General features: G+C 44.1%; 2 protein-coding genes across 6 annotated transcripts in view; one reads left to right on the top strand and one right to left on the bottom strand.

Annotated features, from left to right (window-relative positions):
* Positions 1–7018, top strand: part of LOC139547735 (sodium channel regulatory subunit beta-4-like) — a 32122-nt gene extending 25104 nt beyond the window's left edge. Inside the window, exon 6 of the mRNA XM_071356764.1 lies at positions 1595–7018. The gene's annotated coding sequence lies outside the window, so the exon portion shown is untranslated. The remainder of the gene's footprint in view (positions 1–1594) is intronic.
* Positions 7019–7178: 160 nt separating this feature from the next.
* LOC139547734 (transmembrane protease serine 4-like) lies at positions 7179–24125 on the bottom strand. 5 transcript variants are annotated; one of them, XM_071356760.1, is made up of 13 exons: positions 23766–24125; positions 17034–17088; positions 16734–16877; positions 16195–16347; positions 15624–15750; positions 15373–15492; positions 14401–14444; positions 13851–14013; positions 13465–13631; positions 12978–13073; positions 12692–12834; positions 10743–10892; positions 7179–8274 (listed from the first exon to the last, which is right to left on the bottom strand). In XM_071356760.1, exons 3-13 carry the CDS (start codon positions 16843–16845, stop codon positions 8263–8265), a joined length of 1287 nt encoding a protein of 428 aa, XP_071212861.1. In that variant the 5' UTR covers positions 16846–16877; positions 17034–17088; positions 23766–24125; the 3' UTR covers positions 7179–8262. The 5 variants fall into 5 exon arrangements, with proteins under 5 accessions (XP_071212861.1, XP_071212859.1, XP_071212862.1 ...); XM_071356758.1 differs by lacking the exon at positions 23766–24125 and adding an exon at positions 21345–21872; XM_071356761.1 differs by lacking the exon at positions 23766–24125 and adding an exon at positions 18926–19020.
* Positions 24126–24357: the final 232 nt, after the last annotated feature.

Below are 24357 nucleotides of genomic sequence, written 5' to 3'. Positions count from 1 at the left end.
AGTATTTGATACACTGCCGATTTTGCAGGTTTTCCTACTTACAAAGCATGTAGAGGTCTGTAATTTTTATCATAGGTACACTTCAACTGTGAGAGACGGAATCTAAAAAAAAAATCCAGAAAATCACATTGTATGATTTTTAAATAATTAATTTGCATTTTATTGCATGACATAAGTATTTGATCACCTACCAACCAGTAAGAATTCCGGCTCTCACAAACCTGTTAGTTTTTCTTTAAGGAGCCCTCCTGTTCTCCACTCATTACCTGTATTAACTGCACCTGTTTGAACTCGTTACCTGTATAAAAGACACCTGTCCACACACTCAATCAAACAGATTCCAACCTCTCCACAATGGCCAAGACCAGAGAGCTGTGTAAGGACATCAGGGATAAAATTGTAGACCTGCACAAGGCTGGGATGGGCTACAGGACAATAGGCAAGCAGCTTGGTGAGAAGGAAACAACTGTTGGCGCAATTATTAGAAAATGGAAGAAGTTCAAGATGACGGTCAATCACCCTCGGTCTGGGGCTCCAGGCAAGATTTCACCTCGTGGGGCATCAATGATCATGAGGAAGGTGAGGGATCAGCCCAGAACTACACGGCAGGACCTGGTCAATGACCTGAAGAGAGCTGGGACCACAGTCTCAAAGAAAACCATTAGTAACACACTACGCCGTCATGGATTAAAATCCTGCAGCGCACGCAAGGTCCCCCTGCTTAAGCCAGTGCATGTCCAGGCCTGTCTGAAGTTTGCCAATGACCATCTGGATGATCCAGAGGAGGAATGGGAGAAGGTCATGTGGTCTGATGAGACAAAAATAGAGCTTTTTGGTCTAACTCCACTCACCGTGTTTGGAGGAAGAAGAAGTATGAGTACAACCCCAAGAACACCATCCCAACCGTGAAGCATGGAGGTGGAAACATCATTCTTTGGGGATGCTTTTCTGCAAAGGGGACAGGACGACTCCACCGTATTGAGGGGAGGATGGATTTGGCCATGTATCGCGAGATCTTGGCCAACAACCTCCTTCCCTCAGTAAGAGCATTGAAGATGGGTCGTGGCTGGGTCTTCCAGCATGACAACGACACGAAGCACACAGCCATGGCAACTAAGGAGTGGCTCCGTAAGAAGCATCTCAAGGTCCTGGAGTGGCCTAGCCAGTCTCCAGACCTGAACCCAATAGAAAATCTTTGGAGGGAGCTGAACGTCCGTATTGCCCAGCGACAGCCCCGAAACCTGAAGGATCTGGAGAAGATCTGTAGGGAGGAGTGGGCCAAAATCCCTGCTGCAGTGTGTGCAAACCTAGTCAAGAACTACAGGAAACGTATGATCTCTGTAATTGCAAACAAAGGTTTCTGTACCAAATATTAAGTTCTGCTTTTCTGATGTATCAAATACTTATGTCATGCAATAAAATGCAAATTAATTACTTAAAAATCATACAATGTGATTTTCTGGATTTTTGTTTTAGATTCCGTCTCTCATAGTTGAAGTGTACCTATGATAAAAATTACAGACCTCTACATGCTTTGTAAGTAGGAAAACCTGCAAAATCGGCAGTGTATCAAATACTTGTTCTCCCCACTGTATGTCTGTACATGTATATATGTACACATGCAAATATATTGAACAGGCATAGAAAGAAAGCTATTATCAATGAACTGTTTTATCTTTATCTAATGACAAAAGTATAACATAAACCAATGTGAAATAGTATGTCAAATGTATATTTTAAATTGTGCTAGATATTTTGGGGAACATGATAACTGATCAGGGCTGGATCAGACACTCCAATGACACACCCTAAAGATTGTGTATCCAATTCGGAGTTTATTGAGGTATTTATCTGAATCGGCGCAAGGCCTACTTTCCGAACATTTCTGGAATCAACATCAATGTCTCACCAGTTACTCATTCATGTGCACTATGTAAAAACATCTGGTTGACGTTTATTGGGATGAATCTTGTCCTGGGGGCAGAGCTGAGCGGTTTCCGCTAGATTTAAGATTAGGGTTAGGCATAAGGTTAACAGTGTGGTTAAGGTTCGGGTTAAGGTTAGGTTTAAAACAGAGGAGGCTGCCCGGGAGGAGCTAGAGGAGGATGGACTCATTGTAATGCCTGGAATGGAATGGAGTCAAACGTGGTTTCCGTATGTTTAATGTGTTTAATACCTTTCCATTCATTCCATTCCAGTCATTACAATGAGCCTGTCCTCCTATAGCTCCTCCCACCAGCCTCCTCTGGTTTATAATCAGATTTTTACTTTGTGGCTAAACCAGCTAGTGACCACCCTGCAAAGCTGCCTCCAGGACAATATTCATCCCAATAAACACACACACAGTAACTCACACACTGCCAAGTTCTACTAACTGCCACATTGTATACTCTACAACAGCACAATATAATCTGACCATCTCTACAGCTCTTTTGATTAAGAGACATATATATGGTAGCCTACTGCCCGATAGAGATTCTTTGTACTCTCTGCACACTTTTTACGGGGAGCAAATAGCTTCCCTCCTTTAACTATAGTAAATCTTCACAGTCCATTTTTGACAAAAAGGTAATGCCTTTAAAAGCTGATCCAGAACAAATTCCATACAGTATCAATTGTGCCTATTCAATAGGATATACAGTAACTAAAATATGTTCACCACTATGATTAACGACTGCTACAGTACAAATACTGTTCTTTGGAAGGCAAAGCAGTGGACTGGTTATGAGGACAATGTCACTGCGGAGGAAAGGAATGTGATAAAGGAGAAGAGGAAGAAGGGTGTCATTGGAGTGTATATTAGATCCAGGCCGGAACTGGTTTGATTCATTTTTGCATTAGATGAAACACAGGTGCCTGTACTCACTTCCTGCTCCCTTCGCTTTTAGGGAGCCTTAAAACCGCCATGAAAAACACACCAAAAAAAAATATCAAAAACACAGAAAATATAAAAAGATCAAGACCTAAAGTAAAGACAATTCCCAGTAACCCATTTCCCTGTAGAAATGAATGAACATTTATGATGCTGCTTCTAACAAATAACCAATGCATTTTCTTAGCATGTGAATGTTGTTTATATATGCGACACGTCCATACCACAGGAACGACTGCTGTCTAGTGTTCTGTCATCACCTGGCCTGTATGCATAGTGGATCTGTAGGCTACTTGCAGTTTATTCACATCCACTTCTTTTGATGCAAACCCCCATAGCACTAACATGTTAATGTGGCGATTAGCCAATAACATGATAATGCCCTCCATTCAATACTGCAAAACATTGCAGACTCTGATGCCAACTACCAAGCTGGCTCATCATCGCTACCCCTTGACCTTGTGTAGCCTACAGTGTCCCGTATTCAAATCAATTGCCATATGAACCAAAAGGCCCACTACTGTCATGCATGGGTTTGAGCTGCAGAATGCAATGCCTCTAGTACTACACAGGTCCATTGTCCGCAATCAAAGCGCTCCTTTATGACTCCGTCCCCCTCAAGAATGAATGTCATATAGCCTCGATGGGAAACATGCAATTCTCAAAGCGAGCATCTCAAACCAGGCCAAGCCATAACTTATCTGTTGAAATGTATCTATCTCATTTTCAACCTGTGTTTCTAAAGCAAATGTGTTACTTGTACATCCACATTTGTTCAAATTCAGAGGTGCCGTTTGAAGTGACGACCACACCCTTTTATACGTCTAGGTGTGTGTAAAGTATCATTGTCGTTGCAGAGCTGGGACTACACATGAATGTCCACTTCGTAGGGTTCACTCATCTGATGGAAATGTAATAGGCCTCTCCATCTCCGTCTCCTCGTCCCGAGACAGTCAAATGTACAGGGGTTTAGGGAGAGGGTGGTGCTGTAGACTTAGGAGGGGTGTTAATAGGAACCGTACTCGTGTAGAGTATCCTTATGAATATCTAGAATGTGGTTGATATGAGGAATAGAGAGCGATGTGCTAGTAGACTTTGCAGGGAAGGTGATGTTTGCCCGGTTGATCATAACCTTATTGTGTGTGGCGAAAGATAGAAAACGAGTTAGATCGGGACAACTAGTCTGTCTAGGGATAATCCATTCTAGACCTCCCTCCTTCTATTCCCTCGCCATGTTGAGGTTAGCATCTTTGGAAAGGTCTTCCTTATCACTTGACCTGCAGTACCTTTTATTTTGATTACCAGGGGCCCTGGTGACATGGAGAGCCAGGGAGTGCTTTCAGACAGAGCACTGTCATACCCACATCCCATGGTTGTGATTTTAATCCTATAGGCTCATTTGATGGATGTAGTAGTGGCACTGGACTTAACTTTTGCCATGTAATGTCTTAGCTTTAGGGAACACAAGGTAACATACATGATATCGCAACACCATTCCAGCAGGTTCTTGCAGAATCACAGAGGTTGAGATGGCAATAGATCACCTTGTTCACCATTTACCATCACTGCAGTTTCTGTATTCTATTCACACATACCTATGTTTAATGGAAGTAATAAGATTGACAACTTTCATGTGCTGTTGTGGTAGTAAAACAGATGATGCAATAACCAACTCATGAAACTAGATATTGGGTATGTGCGACCTGCTTTATGCACTGATGTACCGAATGTTTGTATTGATGTGGTCCACGGTGGCACTCCTGTCCATTGTATAACCCTGTTGAAAACCAGTGACACACACAGACATCCCCGCGCACGCACACACACACACACACACACACACACACACACACACACACACACACACACACACACACACACACACACACACACACACACACACACACACACACACACACACACACACACACACACACACACTCACTCACTCACACTCTCTCTCTCTCTATTGGTTCCATGTAGTCAGTGAACCATTACTCCTTTGACATTGGAGAAAAGCACACAAAGCCTGCCTCTGGGAGAAAAGCAATACTATTCAGTTGATCCTTGTCTGTCAGTGTCTTTGTATAATCAAGCCCTCTGTTGATGTATTCGGAAGAATCATGTCGATGAAGAAAATTATTCATAAGGCTAGTTATTGTATCCGTATCTTGTTGTTTGCAGATTCATTGTCCCTTCTGTAACTTTAATCAGATCTGACAATGTACAAAAATACCATCAGTATTTCTTGTGTTAGTAAGTACAGAGTTGTCCTTCACTGTTCACTGCTTCAGTATCTCTAGGAGAACACTGGCTGTTCAAGACCCTCAGTATGAGCAGTTCCACAAGCTCTGAGCTCAACTAGCCATGTCTGAACTGAGATCAACAAGCTCTGAGCTCGACTAGCCCTGTCTAAGCTGAGATCCACAAGCTCTGAGCTCGACTGGCCATGTCTGACCTGAGATCCACAAGCTCTGAGCTCGACTGGCCATGTCTGAGCTGAGATCCACAAGCTCTGAGCCTGATTGTGCATGCCTGAGCTGCAGCAGTGAGCATGCCCAGTGTAGTGATCCTCTAGTCTAGAGGCAGTCGCATAGCCGCAGTGATGCATTGTGGACCGCATGTTATGATAGACTAAAAGCTACAAACAGCTCAAGCCTGCATCACCGTGGCAACTCACCCTGTGAACCAGCGTCTCAGGCAACACAGACTAACAGCATGACTGGTAGTATTACGAGTATTATTTACAGCACAGTACTATTAAGCACCATTTGATACAATCTTATCACACTTGCACAACCATGAAATGAAACAAATGTCATGTGTCTGTCGGTATTGATACCCTGTGCACGTTATGACAGTACACAGAAATACAGGAAGACTTCAATGATGTTTCACTGTTTTACTACTACAGCAAAAACCTGGGAATATGATACAGAGCTATATCTCACGTTCAATGTTATCAAAATACTTATCTACCATGGGAAATCCAATCAACGCTAATACATGCCATGAATTCTCTGCAGCTCAAATAAGAATACTCCAATTTGCTAATAATGCATTGTAGATTACATTGCCACAAGGTGTATGTATTCAATATAAAGATCTACAATGAAAGTCGGGACAGAAATATAAACATATCCGGTCCTCACATTCTCTGCTTCTTATATAATAGACGTAAGAATCATCTGATTTGATACTAATATGGGTTTCCTGCGGCCCACTGCCAGAGCGACTCCTACTCACACTGCCAAGCCAAGAGTTTGTGACGTCTGCTCTCTGCTTTCCACATTCCAGTGCAGAGAACACCCCCTGCTCCAACCTGCAGTATACTGTACAGTACAGTACAGGTCCTCTGGCCAAACTGCATTTTAAAACTCCTTTTCTAAGTTTTAGCCCACCAAGGCCAAGCAAAAAAAAAGTTGTATCTATTTGAATCCTTATTACAATGGGTGTGCATGTGTAGCCAACTGAAGCTACCCACAGCACAGTATACTCTATAGTCAAATAGATAGGAATTTACTCTGAACTCATAGGTAGCCAGGTTACTGCCTGTTAGGATCATACCACACTTACAGTTTTCACCCATGATTACTCTACTCCATGGAGCTGTCCAGGGTTCTGAGGGGCTGTTTTCACTCCCTCACTGGCCTCACCCACAGGGTTACTGTCTGTGGGTAGCAGTCCCTAGACGGCCATGCTCGAATGGCTCAAGTGGCAGTATCATCCTAACTGATGTCTAAGTACAGTGCATTTGCTATTTGTTACTGGGGTTAAAGAGTGCTGTACTTCCATAATGTCTTGCTAAATTGTAACGACCACTGTCAAGCCCAAGCTGAGCATGAGGGCTAATGTGGCTCGTGCAGAGGAAAACAGCTCGCCCTCTCACCCAACAAAACACACACCCGCTTACCTGTGAGGCGGTCACTGACTGACCCGACTCAACCCCCTCAGTCTCCAACGTGATGCTTCCTTTAAGAACTATAAAGTGAATGTGCAACTCCCCCCTCCTACTCCTGTTTCTGTAATAATGTCCAACGTCCTCCCCTCTCATTAACTATGCACCCCAATAGTTTTTTTCCTCTGGAATTGTAGAAAAATAAAAAGGATATATATACACAGGAAATAAAGGTTTGCATAAAAGGAGTTACTGTTGTGGATGTGTCCGTTTGTTGCTGAGGCTGTGGATGAACTTTATTGTTACTACGACCTTGTAACTTCCCTACGTAGCACCCTTGAAGACACAGGCTTCCATGTCATTGATACAGGGTTTAGGCAGTAGAATCAGACACTGCCAAGACATCCCATCACTCAAAGATCATCCCAATCTGATAATTTATTGAACACAGGCATCCCTTCATCAAACATACCAACAAATACAGACACATTTCTATCTTACACAGACAACCATTTCTACGTAGTAAACAATATTTAAAGAAACACTAAAATGTTCACAATAAAAAAAAAAAGACACGCTATTAATTAGAACCTTGTGCAAGTAAGGATTATTCCGATTGCCCACTGGAAATCTGTCGGCACACAGTGAATAGTTCTGACCACCTGAAAGTGTAAAAGTGAATCCATGACGGGATGTACAGTACGGTAAGTCGGGGGGGCTAATGCCCCCTCCAATGACATATAATATGAAGAAAGGGTCACGTCACCGTATTTGAGGATCACTTAACATGAGGTAAAATGCGATTTTCAACTGCATGGCACATATACTTCATCAACATATATTTTCATTAAGACATTTCAACCCATGGAAAGTTGGGTGAACATGTTGAACATTGTGCAATGCATTTCAATACTCACATAAACATGTGGTCACATTACGACTTTACATTTATAAAACGTGGTCAAGTACAGTAGGTTATGGCGGTCTTCTCGCAACCTCATTGACAAAAAGACAGCAGAGTCCTGTCTCAAAGTACTCAGCCATGTGGAAAACCCAGGCTTCGTCCCAAACGCCCTGTCTATTCCCTTGATAGTGCACTACTTTGAACCGTAGTGTTCTGATCAAGAGTAGTGCACTATAAAGGCAAAAGGGTGCCATTTCGGACGCAGCCCTAGACCGACTGTCGTCTCCAGCGACAGTGTTACACTACCACGTCAGTGGTCCCTGAGACACCGAAAATGGCACAAGTCACACCGTAAATAACCTGTTATAGTAAAGAAGGAGTGTTGAGTGTGTTCGCATCCGTGTCTATCTGAGTGTGCGGGCATGTGTGTGTGTGCGTTTGAGTTATGTATTGTTGTAGGTGTTTTAAATTGCACTTCGAAGAAGATTCCTCTTCTATTCCCATAGCAGAGCTCCATGTAGACCCGCTGAAATCCGTTCGGATAACCCAACGCAATAGAGCATTGGCTTTTGGTCATGTGTTGAGGCTTCAAGGGTTTTCCTAGAACAATAAAGTGCACATGGTCAAACCGTTACATAGTGTACGATACACTATTATTCAGGGAAGTCAGGAACCAATACACGCAGTCAGTCAGGAAAGCAAAGGCCAGCTTTTTCAAGCAGAAATTTGCATCCTGTAGCTCTAACTCCAAAAAGTTCTGGGATACTGTAAAGTCCATGGAAAACAAGAGCACCTCCTCCCAGCTGCCCACTGCACTGAGGCTAGGTAACACGGTCACCACTGATAAGTCCGTGATAATCGAAAACTTCAACAAACATTTCTCAATGGCTGGCCATGCCTTCCTCCTGGCGACTCCAACCTTGGCCAACAGCCCCGCCCCCCCCGCTGCTACTCGCCCAAGCCTCCCCAGCTTCTCCTTTACCCATATCCAGATAGCAGATGTTCTGAAAGAGCTGGAAAACCTGGACCCATACAAATCAGCTGGGCTTGACAATCTGGACCCCCTATTTCTGAAACTGTCCGCCGCCATTGTCGCACCCCCTATTACCAGCCTGTTCAACCTCTCCTTCGTATCATCTGAGATCCCCAAGGATTGGAAAGCTGCCGCGGTCATCCCCCTCTTCAAAGGGGGAGACACCCTGGACCCAAACTGTTACAGACCTATATCCATCCTGCCCTGCCTATCTAAGGTCTTCGAAAGCCAAGTCAACAAACAGATCACTGACCATCTCGAATCCCACCGTACCTTCTCCGCTGTGCAATCCGGTTTCCGAGCCGGTCACGGGTGCACCTCAGCCACGCTCAAGGTACTAAACGATATCATAACCGCCATCGATAAAAGACATTACTGTGCAGCCGTCTTCATCGACCTGGCCAAGGCTTTCGACTCTGTCAATCACCATATTCTTATCGGCAGACTCAGTAGCCTCGGTTTTTCTAATGACTGCCTTGCCTGGTTCACCAACTACTTTGCAGACAGAGTTCAGTGTGTCAAATCGGAGGGCATGTTGTCCGGTCCTCTGGCAGTCTCTATGGGGGTACCACAGGGTTCAATTCTCGGGCCGACTCTTTTCTCTGTATACATCAATGATGTTGCTCTTGCTGCGGGCGATTCCCTGATCCACCTCTACGCAGACGACACCATTCTATATACTTCCGGCCCTTCCTTGGACACTGTGGACACTGTGTTCAATGCCATACAAAACCTTGTATGGCATTGAACCTCCAAACGAGCTTCAATGCCATACAACACTCCTTCCGTGGCCTCCAACTGCTCTTAAACGCTAGTAAAACCAAATGCATGCTTTTCAACCGTTCGCTGCCTGCACCCGCACGCCCGACTAGCATCACCACCCTGGACGGTTCCGACCTAGAATATGTGGACATCTATAAGTACCTAGGTGTCTGGCTAGACTGCAAACTCTCCTTCCAGACTCATATCAAACATCTCCAATCCAAAATCAAATCAAGAATCGGCTTTCTATTCCGCAACAAAGCCTCCTTCACTCACGCCGCCAAACTTACCCTAGTAAAACTGACTATCCTACCGATCCTCGACTTCGGCGATGTCATCTACAAAATAGCTTCCAATACTCTACTCAGCAAACTGGATGCAGTTTATCACAGTGCCATTCGTTTTGTTACTAAAGCACCATATACGACCCACCACTGCGACCTGTATGCCCTAGTCGGCTGGCCCTCGCTACATGTTCGTCGTCAGACCCACTGGCTCCAGGTCATCTACAAGGCTATGCTAGGTAAAGTGCCGCCTTATCTCAGTTCACTGGTCACGATGGCTACACCCACCCGCAGCACGCGCTCCAGCAGGTGTATCTCACTGATCATCCCTAAAGCCAAAACCTCATTTGGACGCCTTTCCTTCCAGTTCTCTGCTGCCTGCGACTGGAACGAATTGCAAAAATCTCTGAAGTTGGAGACTTTTATCTCCCTCAACAACTTTAAAAATCTGCTATCCGAGCAGCTAACCGATCGCTGCAGCTGTACATAGTCCATCTGTAAACTACCCACCCAATTTACCTACCTCACCCCCCATACTGCTTTTATTTATTTACTTTTCTGCTCTTTTGCACACCAGTATCTCTTCTTGCACATGATCATCTGATGATTTATCACTCCAGTGTTAATCTGCTAAATTGTAATTATTCGATTTATTGCCTACCTCATGCCTTTTGCACACATTGTATATAGATTCTCTTTTTTTTCTACCATGTTATTGACTTGTTTATTGTTTACTCCATGTGTAACTCTGTGTTGTCTGTTCACACTGCTATGCTTTATCTTGGCCAGGTCGCAGTTGCAAATGAGAACTTGTTCTCAACTAGCCTACCTGGTTAAATAAAGGTGAAATAAAAAAAATAAAAAAATAAAAATTAGTCTTGGTTTTCAGGGCAGCAGCATACAACATCTAGACTTCACACAGTACAAAGTCAAAAGAAACACTCTTAAAATACACTAGCTCCTTGCCTCTCCTGTGTGAGCGTACATACCTCCATGACAGTGTGGATCCAGTTGAGCATATCGTCCACGTTGCAGTAGACCCCTGGTTGACGCTCTCTGGCACAGCCGATCCCCCAGCTCACCACCCCCACCAGCTGCCATTGTTCTGACAGGTACACCAGAGGACCCCCACTGTCTCCCTACAATACATGACCCAACAGTGGCATTAGGTACACTGGAATTACGCACTATACACGTATGACAAAGGCCACATTTGAGGGTGGATATTCCATACTCAATAAAGTGTTAAGGTCTTCTTCACATTAGTTTTTTGACAGGACAAGGCATTGAATGTATTCACGCCAAAAGCTATCTTAGTTTCTCTTCTGTTTCTCTCAAAGTAAACATTCTACTTTATAGTGGCTTGCGAAAGTATTCACCCCCTTCGCATTTTTCCTATTTTGTTGCCTTACAACCTAGAATTAAAATTGATTATTGGGGGGGGGGGGTTGTATCATTTGATTTACACAACATGACTACCACTTTGATATATTTTTTGTGAAACAAAAAAACTTGAGCGTGCATAAGTATTCACCCCGCCCAAAGTCAATACTTTGTAGAGCCACCTCTTGCAACAATTACAGCTGCAAGTCTCTTGGGGTATGTCTCTATTAGCTTGGCATATCTAGCCACTGGGACTTTCGCCCATTCTTCAAGGCAAAACTGCTCCAGCTCCTTCATGTTGGATGGGTTCTGCTGGTGTACAGCAATATTTAACTCATACCACAGATTCTCAATTGGATTGAGGTCTGGGCTTTGACTAGGCCATTCCAAGACATTTAAATGTTTTCCCTTAAACCACTCGAGTGTTGCTTTAGCGGTATGCTTAGGGTCATTGTCCTGCTGGAAGGTGAACCTCCGTCCCAGTCTCAAATCTCTGGAAGACTGAAACAGGTTTCCCTTAAGAATATCCCTGTATTTAGCGCCATCTATCATTCCTTCAATTCTGACCAGTTTCCCAGTGCCTGCCGATGAAAAACATCCCCACAGCATGATGCTGCCACCACCATGCTTCACTGTGGGGATGGTGTTCTTGGGGTGATGAGAGGTGTTGGGTTTGCGGCAGACATAGCATTTTCCTTGATGGCCAAAAAGCTACATTTTAGTCTCATCTGATCAGAGTATCTTCTTCCATATATCTGAGGAGTCTCCCACATGCCGTTTGATGAACACCAAACGTGTTTGTTTATTTTTTTCTTTAAGCAATGGCTTTTTTCTGGCCACTCTTCTGCAAGGCCCAGGTCTGTGGAGTGTATGGCTTAAAGTGGTCCTATGGACAGATACTCCAATCTCCACCGTGGAGTTTGCAGCTCCTTCAGGGTTATCTTTGGTCTCTTTGTTGCCTCTCTGATTAATGCCCTCCTTGCCTGGTCCATGAGTTTTGGTAGGTGGCCCTCTCTTGGCAGGTTTATTGTGGTGTCATATTCTTTAAATTTCTTAAATAATGAATTTAATGTTGCTTCGTGGGATGTTCAAAGTTTCGGATATATTTTTATAACCCAACCCTGATCTGTACTTCTCCACAACTTTGTCCCTGACCTTGCTTGGTGGTGCCCCTTGCTTAGCGGTGTTGCAGACTCTGGGGCCTTTCAGAACAGGTGTATATATACTGAGATCATGTGACAGACCATGTGACACTTAAATAAAGTCCACCTATGTGCAATCTAACTAATTATGTGACTTCTGAAGGTAATTGGTTGCACCAGATCTTATTTAGGGGCTTCATAGCAAAAGGGTGCACACATTTGCACACACCACTTTTCCGTTATTTTAATATTCTTTTTTTTAAACAAGTAATTTTTTTCATTACACTTCACCAATTTGGACTATTTTTGTCTATATCCATTATATGAAATTCAAATACATTTAAATTACAGTTTGTAATGCAACAAAATGGGAAAAACACCAAGGGGATGAATACTTTTGTAAGGCACTGTACCTGACATGCATCCACTTTGCCCTCTAGGTCACCAGCGCAAAGCATTCTGGGAGTAATTGAGTCACCGTAGACAGTGGGACTGGAGCACTGATCACTGTCTATAAGGGGAATGATAGCCTTCTGGAGAACAGGAGACGCTTTACCTGAGGGGAGAGAAAAGGTGACAGAGGGATGAGAAGGAGAAGAGGGGAAAATCGACTATTAACATTTGAGTACATGTGCTTGTTGGATAGAGATGAAGAGGGTGAGCGAAAGGGAAGGGTAGTTTTGTTTGTTGTATGTTCACCCTTCTCATGGAGGTAGCCCCAGCCCGTCACCGTCATAGAGTCTCCTGCTTTCAGGCCCAGGTTCTTAGGGGGCAAACACACAGGCCGACGAGAGTCTGGTGGAGGAAACTGAACTTTATTGACATCTACTTCCCCATAAATACATCACAGACTACAATCTAAATATACAGTATTTCCCGATAGGGATGTCCCATGTTGCAACTCATTGAAATGGACAGTTTGATAAATTGGCCACTAGAGGTCAGAATCTACCCTGAATGCATTCTCTCTTCCCAGAATCTGCTTTTACAAATACATGTTTCCATATCATTGTGTCGTGCTGTAGCGTTCATTTTTGAGAGGGCTGAGAAATGTCCTTCATGGCAAGTCATTCAAAACCAGAATGGGTGGAGGTGGGGCTTTTCTTATGTCTAGCCTTTGCGAAAACTGGAATTGTCCAGCAAATTCAGTGTGTTGCTTAAACGTCACATTGGGCAAGTGACATACCTCCTACAGTGATGGGTTTGGTCAGCCTCATCATGGCCAGGTCGTAGTCATTGCTGGCTGCATTGTAGTCTCCGTTCAGTATGATCCTGTCTACATATGAGCCTCCCAGGGTGCCCATGTAGGTCCTCCCAGACACCACCTGCCAGCGACTCAGCTCCTTCTTACTACTGTAGGACCAGGAGAGAGAAGTTAGCAGCAGGGCCTTGGTCTCTATCACCAGATGCTTAAGCCTATTATACAATTGCAGACCTTGTGGGATTTTCCACGTTGGATGGTCAGAGTTAGATATCGTATGTCTGGTTAAGCTAGTTGTCGATATCCAGAGTAGATATTCACTCGTATTCTACAATGTATATATTTTGTATTGGATGTCCAGTGGTACTGACCCAGAGAAGCAGTGTGCTGCTGTGACGACCCAGCGTGAGGACACCAGTGACCCTCCACAGGTGTGTTGTCCGTTCTGCTGCAGGCTCACCTGCCACGGCCAGTCTTCTATAGACGCATCCACACCCCCCACGACACGGTCCGATCGCCCCCGCTCTCCACAGTCTGACACACACACAGGGGAAAGCGAGTTTAGTTCCACTGAAGTGTTTTGTGACGTGCTAAGGCACACAAAGGTAGGTTGATGAGTAAATGTAGAATTAGCGCTGGAAGCAAACTCAAAGTAGCCCTTCGGCAGTTAGCGTTGCTACCCGACAGTTAAGTGACACACTCAAGCTACCACTGACCCATTACAAAGTGGCTTGTTGCCTGGATCCTGTCATGTTTGCCTGCATTCCCGAGTCTCAGTCTTTCTGTCTCACTCTCTTTGTATAATTCAACTCCTAGAGAACTTGGATGATTTCCCCAATGAGTAGTCGGAGTGGAGGAGTCTAATAGAGGGGCATAGGGAGGTGACAGAGTGTGAGGTGGCGTATCAGAGGCAGAACTTACCGGAGCAGGTCAGGGAGATCACGGATTCTGAGTTACACACCTGGCTGGAATCACACAGAGAGGGGAATTTAACACACAGTACATTCACATGGTATATAGACACATCACATGTGCTGCATGCAAAGAAACACACCCAAAACACAATTACCAAACATTATAGGTAAACAAAAGAGTCTGATTCCAGAGTTAATCTTCAGTGTTGGTTCAGATTCTGTCAGACATAAAATACTCGTACTTCTTGTTTCCTCTAATTACAGAAACAAGGATGGGGGAAGAACAGAAACTAAATTGTTTGTGTCAGGAAAACAGAGAGTAGGACACAGTCAGAGACACACATCGAGAGAGAGAGAGAGATGACGCAGAGGTGCACATCACAAGTAGAGACAAAGAAAAGGTAACAGAAGGAGGAAAAACGAGGACAGTTAATCTGTTTTTCCAGTGCCTGGTGCTGTTTTAGAGTAGACAGACAGGGCGGTGCCATCCCATCTGTCATCATGCATTCCATTCGTCATGTCACAACTGCCTGAGCCTAAACTGGCATCTTACTACAAACAGTGGCTGTGGGATGGGAGCGAACCAACACAAACACTGCATAGTAAACAGTACGACAGTGATGCAGGCATGGTCAACGTAGTCATGTACTTCTTTTTTTAACCTTTATTTTCCAAGGCAGGTCAATTTAAGAACGAATGACTATTTACAATTGAAAATAAGACGAGTATCATAAAACAAGTCCAGACAGAAGTACCCAAAGTGGGTAACATTTATTTTGACTTGTTTCAATTCTCCATTTACTGCACCGATCAAGATAATTATCCAACCATATTGATACCAAGACACTGTGCACATTTTTTTACTGATCCAGTTCCGTTCCCCTTTTCATAGCTGGAAAGTGTCAGAGTGAATATCAGAATACAGTAGACCGTAACACCACAGTAACAGGCTCAATATGACCCATCTTCTAATACTTACCGGTCAATGACAGTCTGGTAAATGGGGGTGGTTTCAGCTGCGACCCTGACCCCTGAGAACGGTCCTGTCTTCAGGGACGAGGACAAGTTCTCCACTGAGATACTACTACTGTTGGGTTTACTGTGGGAACGAGTGGAGACAGAGAGACATTTTCAAGACATTTAAGAGAAGCTCAATATGTTAAGGGGGAAACTGTAGCTAAGCTGCTGGGTGAGCAGTGAGTGAGTGAGTTAGGGAGAGAGGAGACCCACTAGGTGTAGCCCAGCTGCTGACAGGCTTTCTCTGTGTGCTGCTGGGTCCAGTTCTCACTACACACACTCCTCCATCCTGTCCCGGCACTGTAGATCTGGAGAACCCTCTGCTCAGAGACCAGACGCACTGCACAGAGAGAGAGAGAGAGAGACACACAGAGAGAGAGAGAGAGACAGAGAGACAGAGAGACAGAGAGACACAGAGACACAGAGACACAGAGACACAGAGACACAGAGACACAGAGACACAGAGACACAGAGACACAGAGACACAGAGACACAGACAGACAGACAGACAGACAGACAGACAGACAGACACAGAGAGAGAGAGAACGCAGAGGTGCGCATCACAAATAGAGAGAGACAGGAAAAGGAAAGTAAGAGACCGAGAGAGAAAAAAAGAGATGAGATTAAACATATAGAAGTGACAGAGACAGATGTATAAAGATATATGAATGGAGTGGTGCGTGTGAGTACCTGTCCATACCTCTCTGTGTGTGTGTGTGTGTGTGTGTGTGTGTGTGTGTGTGTGTGTGTGTGTGTGTGTGTGTGTGTGTGTGTGTGTGTTTACCTGGGAAGGTAGTGTTGACCGTGATGCTGGCCACACAGGTGAGCTCGTCCTCTCCTCCTGAACAGTCTGCCATCCCATCACATGCTTTTTCCAGGGGAATGAACTTCACTGACCGGGAGCAGAAGAAGTACTTACTGTTGATCAGCTGCGCGACTGAGGACAGAAAGGAAAGGGGAAAGAGGGATGAAAGGAGGAGAGAAGACAGGGACAGGTTATTCAAATATCATGTTTGCTGACTTTTTTTTAAAAAGCCCCAAAGTTTTGTGGAATCAAATTCCATAATGTTGCTATGGTTTCATTGTGAATCATTGAGCATTTGTACAGGGGAGAAGTACTAGTGTGTCTTGTGTTAGCTAAGGGGGAGGAGAGGGTGTAGAGGTGGGTTTGCGTCCCAAACGGCAACCTATGCCCGACATAGTGCACTACTTTTGACTGCACTACTCTTGATCCTTATGGGCCCTGTTCAAAAGTAGTGCACTATGTAGGGAATAGGGTGCCGTCTGGGATGCAGATATGATGGGTTTCGAAGCTGGACTCACTGAAGTAGCCAGCCGTGGCCAGGATCCCCAGCACTACCAGTACCATCAACACGGTGATCAGGACCCTCTTCCTCGACGAGGACTTCTCTTTCTGGGAGTTCAGAGCCGTCATGGGCTTTCGTGTCCTACCAGGCCGTACTTCAACTGGGGGAGAGGAAGACGGAACAATCAGGATTTTGTAGCTATTTAAAAACACAGACACATGCGACTAAAGCATACTTGGACCGTATATTATTGCATATTAAGTAATACTTGTACAATATGATTGCAAAATTAATCAATTCCACTACAATGGCTTACCTTGTTGCCTAGGATTTAATGGTATATTGCTTTCTTCAGCAAGGCAGGTGTCAGTCTGGCGAGAGAGAGACGACAGATTGAGAGATAGGGGATCATACTGTGCTCGGTGCAGAATGTGGGACATTGTGTAAGAGTTTGTGAGGTCCTAGGGTCAAGAGAGGGGAGGCATGACAGACTGGATCAGGAACACTCGCACACGGAACAGTCTGCCTCCCATCAACGTTGTGTGTGACTGTCAAGCCTAATGCTGTGAGCACAATTCCCAGGCCCATCTGACACAAAGACAGAGATAGTTGTATGACACATCCTCAGGTGTGGTACTCTGCTCAATGTGTAGTTGCTTTACACTGTGTTATTCCACTCCGTTAAAGGACAATAGAGCTTGAATGGTGGAGCATGCTATACACACAGCATTCTAATCACGCACGCTATAAACCACTTAATTCAAGTTATGCAATTGACAGCTCTGCCCCCCCCAGCTTTACAAATCTATTGTTTTATAGAAGACACGCTCGGTTGACTGTTCTCTATATGACAATGTGTTCATGCTGATAGAATCATTCAAGTGCACAGCAAGCACAAGTACCCGCCATCACAACTGTCATGAGTCATAGCTTCAGTGAACGAAACCTGCTCACTGGTGAAACAGCCATCACGACCAAAAACAACAACATCCCAAAATAACAATGACTCAAACAGTCTGTTAGGCATCTACAGTATCGGCTATTCTGTCCAATCTCGCCAACTGGTCCACAAATACTATACAAATCTGTCGCCACACTAATACATTGCATGTACAGTCTACGGACTGTCTGACACACTCAGCAACAGTGAACCCAAGTCCTTTTGAGACTGAGGCTCTCCTAACATGGACAACGCCACACAGTACACCATCCAACAGATATGGAGGGTTATACTGTACGGAGGGACACGACAGGTGGTGGCTATAGTGAGGGACAGGTGGCTGGGTAAAAACAGTGCTTAACTGCTGTTGGTCTTCTGTAGTTAGAGTTGTCAGTGCTTTTGTTCACAGATTTACCATTACAGAAACAAAACGGGTTCAAGTTTGTTAAATATAACCCAAAATCAAAGCCTTGTCTGTATGTGTTGACATGAAGCAATACGATAGTGAGCCATTCTCAAATGGTATTGTAAAATATATATGTGTCCCGTAATTTCACTTTTACAATTCAGTTGCGAGTGAAATCCTTTCATCGCATGAAGTCTTCCTGTCTATTCTCCATGGAGACAGTCTGGTCTAATATTGGTACCTAAAACAGAGGGTTCTAGAAACACAGAGGAGAAGAATAGCAAAACAACCTCAACTTGGAGAGAAAAGGGGAAGTGAGATATACATATACTGTTCATTTAACTGACTACAATCCTAAACAGTTGAAGACATTCCCTGGGGAACATGTTGTTTGCCCTAGCACTACACAGCTGATTCAAATAACCAACTCATCATCAAGCCTTTGTCTTTTTTGAATCAGCTGTATAGTGTTAAAGCAACAAAAAACAAGACATACTGTAAGCTTTTTACCTGACTGGCTTTTCAAATACGGCTTGACATGTAGCCTAAAACTTTTTGTCGGAAGCAGTAACTCCCCATTGCTGACTTATTTGTACCTAGGCATGGGTCGATAACTCGCTAACTGCTGCTTTGCGGTCTGATCTGAAAAACGCGTTCACTCGCCGGTGATTGAAAAACCGCTCGGGGGCTACACCCACCAGTATAAATCTTCCCCATTGCGCTCTGGCTCTGCCTGCAACAAAATCAAAGAATCAATCTTGCAAAGTTAGATTTGTTCTAGTTTGGTGTATTGAAAAGTGTCTGATGTAATGTTGATTCGATCACCGAAAAAAAGTTGATCTATAATATAGTGCAAACTAACAGGGTGAACTCAGTGAAGTTCAATCGCTTGGGTCTGTCTCTGCGCTGCATGGCATTTCTTCTGTAAGGTAGTCCTGCAGGAGGTGCGCGGCCGCGAACGCGCGCAATTTAGAGGGAACAGTGCTCACTGTATGTAAGTGATAATTTGAATGACACACACACATACACACACAGACAGACAGACAGACAGAGAAAGCTCCTGTATGATTTGCATGAGTCATGGAGACGTTGGTGGAACTCTCCACGTAGATGTACTGTAGACAGGAACTAATCTAGGTCAATATGAGCAGGTTATGAGAAAAGGAAATATGGTTACAAAGAGAGAAGGAGAGAAAGAAAGAATGGATGTTAGAGTACAGAGGTGGGAGAAGAGGAAGGTCAGCCAGTTCAACATAAAATGTGACTATACACATCTCGGAGCCGACAGCTGACTGACCAGTACCAAACAGAACCAAAATACCTGCATTGTTTCATCAAAGTTGACCAGCAATATACAGTACATAGCAAACTATCGAAAATAGGGACTCCTAGTGATTTGTAGACCACATATGAACTATAGGTCACTAACTGCAGGCCGCACACATTCATTTGCTGAAATATATTATTTGAGGATCGCCTACTCTGCAACAAGATATCTAAAAACAACATGATATAATGGCAGAGACACAACCCGAACTGGAATCACACAATCCATGTCAATGATGACCTCAGTGCAAGAATTCACTTTGACAGACAGTTGGCATAAATTTACAACACGGGTTGAATAAAATCACAGAGAGAGAGAGAGCGAGGGGGGGTATGCAAATGTATATGTGAGGGAGCGAGACAGAGGTGTGTTCAGGTCGTTTGGACCATGCCGGATAGTGAACAATGGGACTAGACCCAGTTTGCATTGAGAAAGCATCTGTGGAAGCAGAACTGGGTCACAGAAGGTTTAACCGATAAAATCAATTGGCATGTTTCGCTTTAGTGTATAAAAAGGTGCTCTCTCTTCATTGTGGATTGTATTTTAAAGTGCCAGCAGCTTACCACCCTACACACCACTGCTGGCTTGCTTCTGAAGCTTAGCAGGGTCGGTCCTGGTTGTACCCTGGATGGGAGACCAGATGCTGCTGGAAGTACTGTTGGAGGGCCAGAAGGATGCACCCTTTCCTCTGGTCTAAAAAAAAATTGCCCAACGCTCCAGGGCAGTGATTGGGGACATTGCCCTGTGCAGGGTGCCGTCTTTTGGATGGGATGTGAAACGGGTGTTCTGGCTAAATTCCCAATCTGGCCCTCATACGGTCACCTAATCATCCCCAGTTTACAATTGTCTCATTCATCCCTCTCCTCTCCCCTGTAACTATTCCCCAGGTTGTTGCTAAAATGAGAATGTGTTCTCAGTCAACTTACCTGGTAAATGGAAAAAATATATATAATAATAATAATTAAGCAACAAAGACCTTTATAGAAGCTACACGTGAGTTGTAATCAAAGGCATGGATCTCCAACAACACAGATTTGCATGAGCACCCAGTTTCACACGAGTTTCCTACACAAACTGATCACTGGTCACTTAGCATTTCTGCCACCAACGACAGATGTGTACAATCACAAGAACCCTAATCTATGTCTATTTCACACTTTTACACTACCGGTCAAAAGTTTAGAACATCTACTCATTCAAGGGTTTTTCTTTTTTTGTTGTTGCTATTTTCTACATTATAGAATAATAGTGAAGACATCAAAACATCACATTTTCCATATTGACTGACCTTCATGTCTTAAAGTAATGATGGACTGTCGTTTCTCTTTGCTTATTTGAGATGTCCGTGCCATAATATGGACATAGTCTTTTACCAGATAGGGCTATCTTCTGTATACCCCGTTACCTTGTCACAACACAACTGATTGGCTCAAACGCATTAAGAAGGAAAGTAATTCTACAAATGAACTTTTAACAATATTTTGGTTACTACATGATTCCATATGTGTTATTTCATAGTTTTGATGTCTTCACTATTATTCTACAATGTAAAACCTTTGAATGAGAAGGTGTTATAAAACCTTTGAATGAGAAGGTGTTATAACACCTTTGACCGATAGTGTAGAACTCACAAAAATGTGATATTGTCAGCAGAGACACAGTAATACTTTAACATGGTAATACTTTAAAATGCACTTGAGGATCGCTTGCTTTGCAAGGGACTATTTGCATGTATAACAATTGTTCACTAAAACACACAGACCGTACGTTTATACACAGGTAAACATGGGCATGTTATCCCATATGCTTTCCCTAAAGTTCCATCACTGTGAACCTGTAAACCACCGCTGTGCGCGTCCACAGTAAGAGCTGAGTGACAGGTGATCAATACTACTCCACAAGTGAATAGCCTGATCCCCTATTTTCCCAGACTGTAGTCTCCATCTCTACTCACATTCATGGTGTAGAAGTCCCCTCTCAGCTGGCCCAGATCACAGGGTATAGAGGATTCACTGTCCTTCGGTCTCTGGATCAAGTAAAACTCCCTTCAACAGTCTCTCCCTTCCCCTTGTCTTGTGCCTTCTCTCCCTCTACTTCAGAAGTTCGACCTCTCACAACTCTGTGCCGGTCCGTATGGTTATTCTGTCTCCCTATCTTTCTCTCTCGTCCTTCTCGTACCCTATTCGTTGTCCCTCAATTCACAGGCAGTGAAACTTGCAAGCCGCCTAATCATGCAGGCCGCCTAACTTGTCCTGCTGCTGTAAAAATCTGCTGCTGTATTAGTGACTGCCGGTGTGTTTCTGTGTGTGTCCGTGCTGCTGAAATCCACATGGATTTGTTGTGGATGACCCAGCCCCTGCTGACAAAACGACACCCAACTAGTATCTGTAATAGGACACCTAATGCCTTGGTCTCTCTACCTGCATACTTCCTCTCTCTCTCTCTCCTCCCACAAAAAGCCTTTCCTGATTCGGTGGATCTTTGTAGCTCTAGCTCTGTCCTTTTCTGTTCTTCTCCCTCTCGTTCATGAATGTATGAGAAAAAAACACACACACACAGGAACAGTCACACGAGCACAGACTGACAAACAAGCACGCACGCACGCACGCACGCACGCTCGCACACACACACCTTCAAACACAAACACCAGTTTGTGTAGTGAGATGCCTTCAGGTCAGGTCGTGGGCCAGTCCTGTCATGTTGGTATCAGTTGGAGCTCCAGTCTGGCGTTGCTCTCTGAGCCAGAGGACATATGCTTCTTAACCCAGAAATGGACACGTGATCACAATAATATTTTGGGACAGAAACGTGTTTATACTGTAACTCCTCTTTTTTGAAACCCTTCTCACTAGGGGATTTGACAGTCATATTGCTAAAAGCTTGATACAATATCCCCCCACCCCTCAGGCTATATGTGGTACATGGGGGAACTTCCTGTAAATGTTTGAATTGTGCCAGTGGAGTAAAGGATCGGGCAGTTTCCTTGTACTGGATTCTCAACATTTCCTTCTTTCCAGTCAATGGTCAACAATACAGTAGGTCCACTTCTCTTTGATTTCAACTAACGGCTCCATTACATACTGTAAGTGATTCATAACTCAATAACCTAATTTCCTATGAGCCACTTTGCAGACCTATGTGGTTTCGTATTGTCCGAGCACGAGAGAGAGAGAGAGAGAGAGAGAGAGAGAGAGAGAGAGAGAGAGAGAGAGAGAGAGAGAGAGAGAGATGAGATGATAAATGAGAGGATAAAAGAGATTGGTCCTCTGTTGAGAACAGAAGCTGATTGTAATCTATGATGACCCAACCTGTTAAGAGCTGTGACCCCTGACCCTCTCACCACACTACTTCTTCCCTCTTCAGAACGAGGAAGTAATGCAGTTGCCGAGATGTCTATTGGTTTTAAAGTTCACTAGGGCATGGCCTCCTTTAATGAGCCTGACTCCCTGTCAAGATGTCTATTGAATAATACATTCATAATATTATTTTTATTTAACATTTATTTAACTAGACAAGTCAGTTAAGAACAAATTCTTATTTACAATGACGGCCTAACCCGGCCGAACCCCAACCCGGACGACACTGGGCCAATTGTCAGAAATAGATAACAAATGGGTGATACACAGTACAGTGTAATCAACATATCACCATTAATTGTCCATGTTATTGTCACCCACCTATGTGATTAACATGTTCAGACGCTGAAAAAGAGGGAAGGAGGGAGACCGAGATAGTGAGTTAGGGATTCGTAAAACATGTGAAGGAAGAAAATAGAGATTTGAACCACAGCAATGACACAATCTGACCGTGTCAAACATCCCCTCCTCTCCATCACAACAGACACACTTTCCACGAGGTCGATTCGTGGGGCGTCGGGGTGCATTTTTCATGTACACTATGCACACATAGTCTGTGCTGAACAGTCTGAGATGGGTTAAATATTAACCATACTGATACAGCTGAGCTAATGTTACCCTCGCTGCTCTAGTTAGATCTGTGGAGTTGTTTATTGTTGTATCCCAAGAAACACAATGTCTAACCTTGAGTATCTCACCAACAGTATCTTAGATCTCATTGCGAGCTCATTTTGAACGGAGGCATTGACAAACCTATTACTGCGGATAATATTAGCGACCTGGCCTGGCTTCTGTTGAACAGACACACCAAACTTGGTGAGGTTCAACAACCGTTTAACCCCTTGGATGCTGTGTAACAGCTCGTTCAATCGCAAGACTGTCATGTGGAAAGAAGGTCTAGTCTGCACTAGCAACGGTGCCCCCCCCCCCCCCCCCCCCCCCACAATGATTTCATGACACCAGCATACTCAACAATAGACGATGTGACAACATTGACATGACCAAAATGTGTCACTTACATGAGGTTAACCAGTCCCTGTTGCCTGTCAGTCCTGTACCCTCAGTCCTGATCAGGTGGTCTCTGGTTGGGGTCAGTGATTGCCTGGTGGTCTCTGGTTGTTGGGGTCAGCGTTTGCCTGGTGGTCTTCAGCGATCAACCTGGATGCTTATAATAAGACTGCGGAGCTAGGTGTGAGCTTTGAGTATGGTTGCCTTTCCCTCTGTCCCTACACTGTTAAATACACACGTTTTCGATCTCATAGTCTAGCCTCTCCGCTTGCTTCCTTCCCTCTCTCTCTGTTTGAAGTGTTGCTCGAGCCTGCCTCCCTCGGGAGCAGCCTTCAAAGTATTCCTTTTATGTGATCCCACTTCTCTCTCCCTCTGTGTTAATTTTAGATTTCTTTTGGCTTGGTTGAATGAGAATGAGTCCAGGGAAATGATTAACATATTCAGACGAGTTTCTGGTCAGTGTGTTGTGTTGCCTCACTCTCACATTACGCACCACCTGTGTCTGTGTGCTAGAGTTATTCGATGTAAGGGAACAGTTCAGGGAAAATGATGCCCTGTAATGATGTTATTCACATTATTTAACATCAAGGCTAAAATAGATAA

Source organism: Salvelinus alpinus, chromosome 21 (assembly GCF_045679555.1).
Source record: "Salvelinus alpinus chromosome 21, SLU_Salpinus.1, whole genome shotgun sequence".
Taxonomy (NCBI): domain Eukaryota; kingdom Metazoa; phylum Chordata; class Actinopteri; order Salmoniformes; family Salmonidae; genus Salvelinus; species Salvelinus alpinus.
Note: the sequence above shows the minus strand (reverse complement) of the source record. Positions and strands in the feature narration are given on the sequence as shown.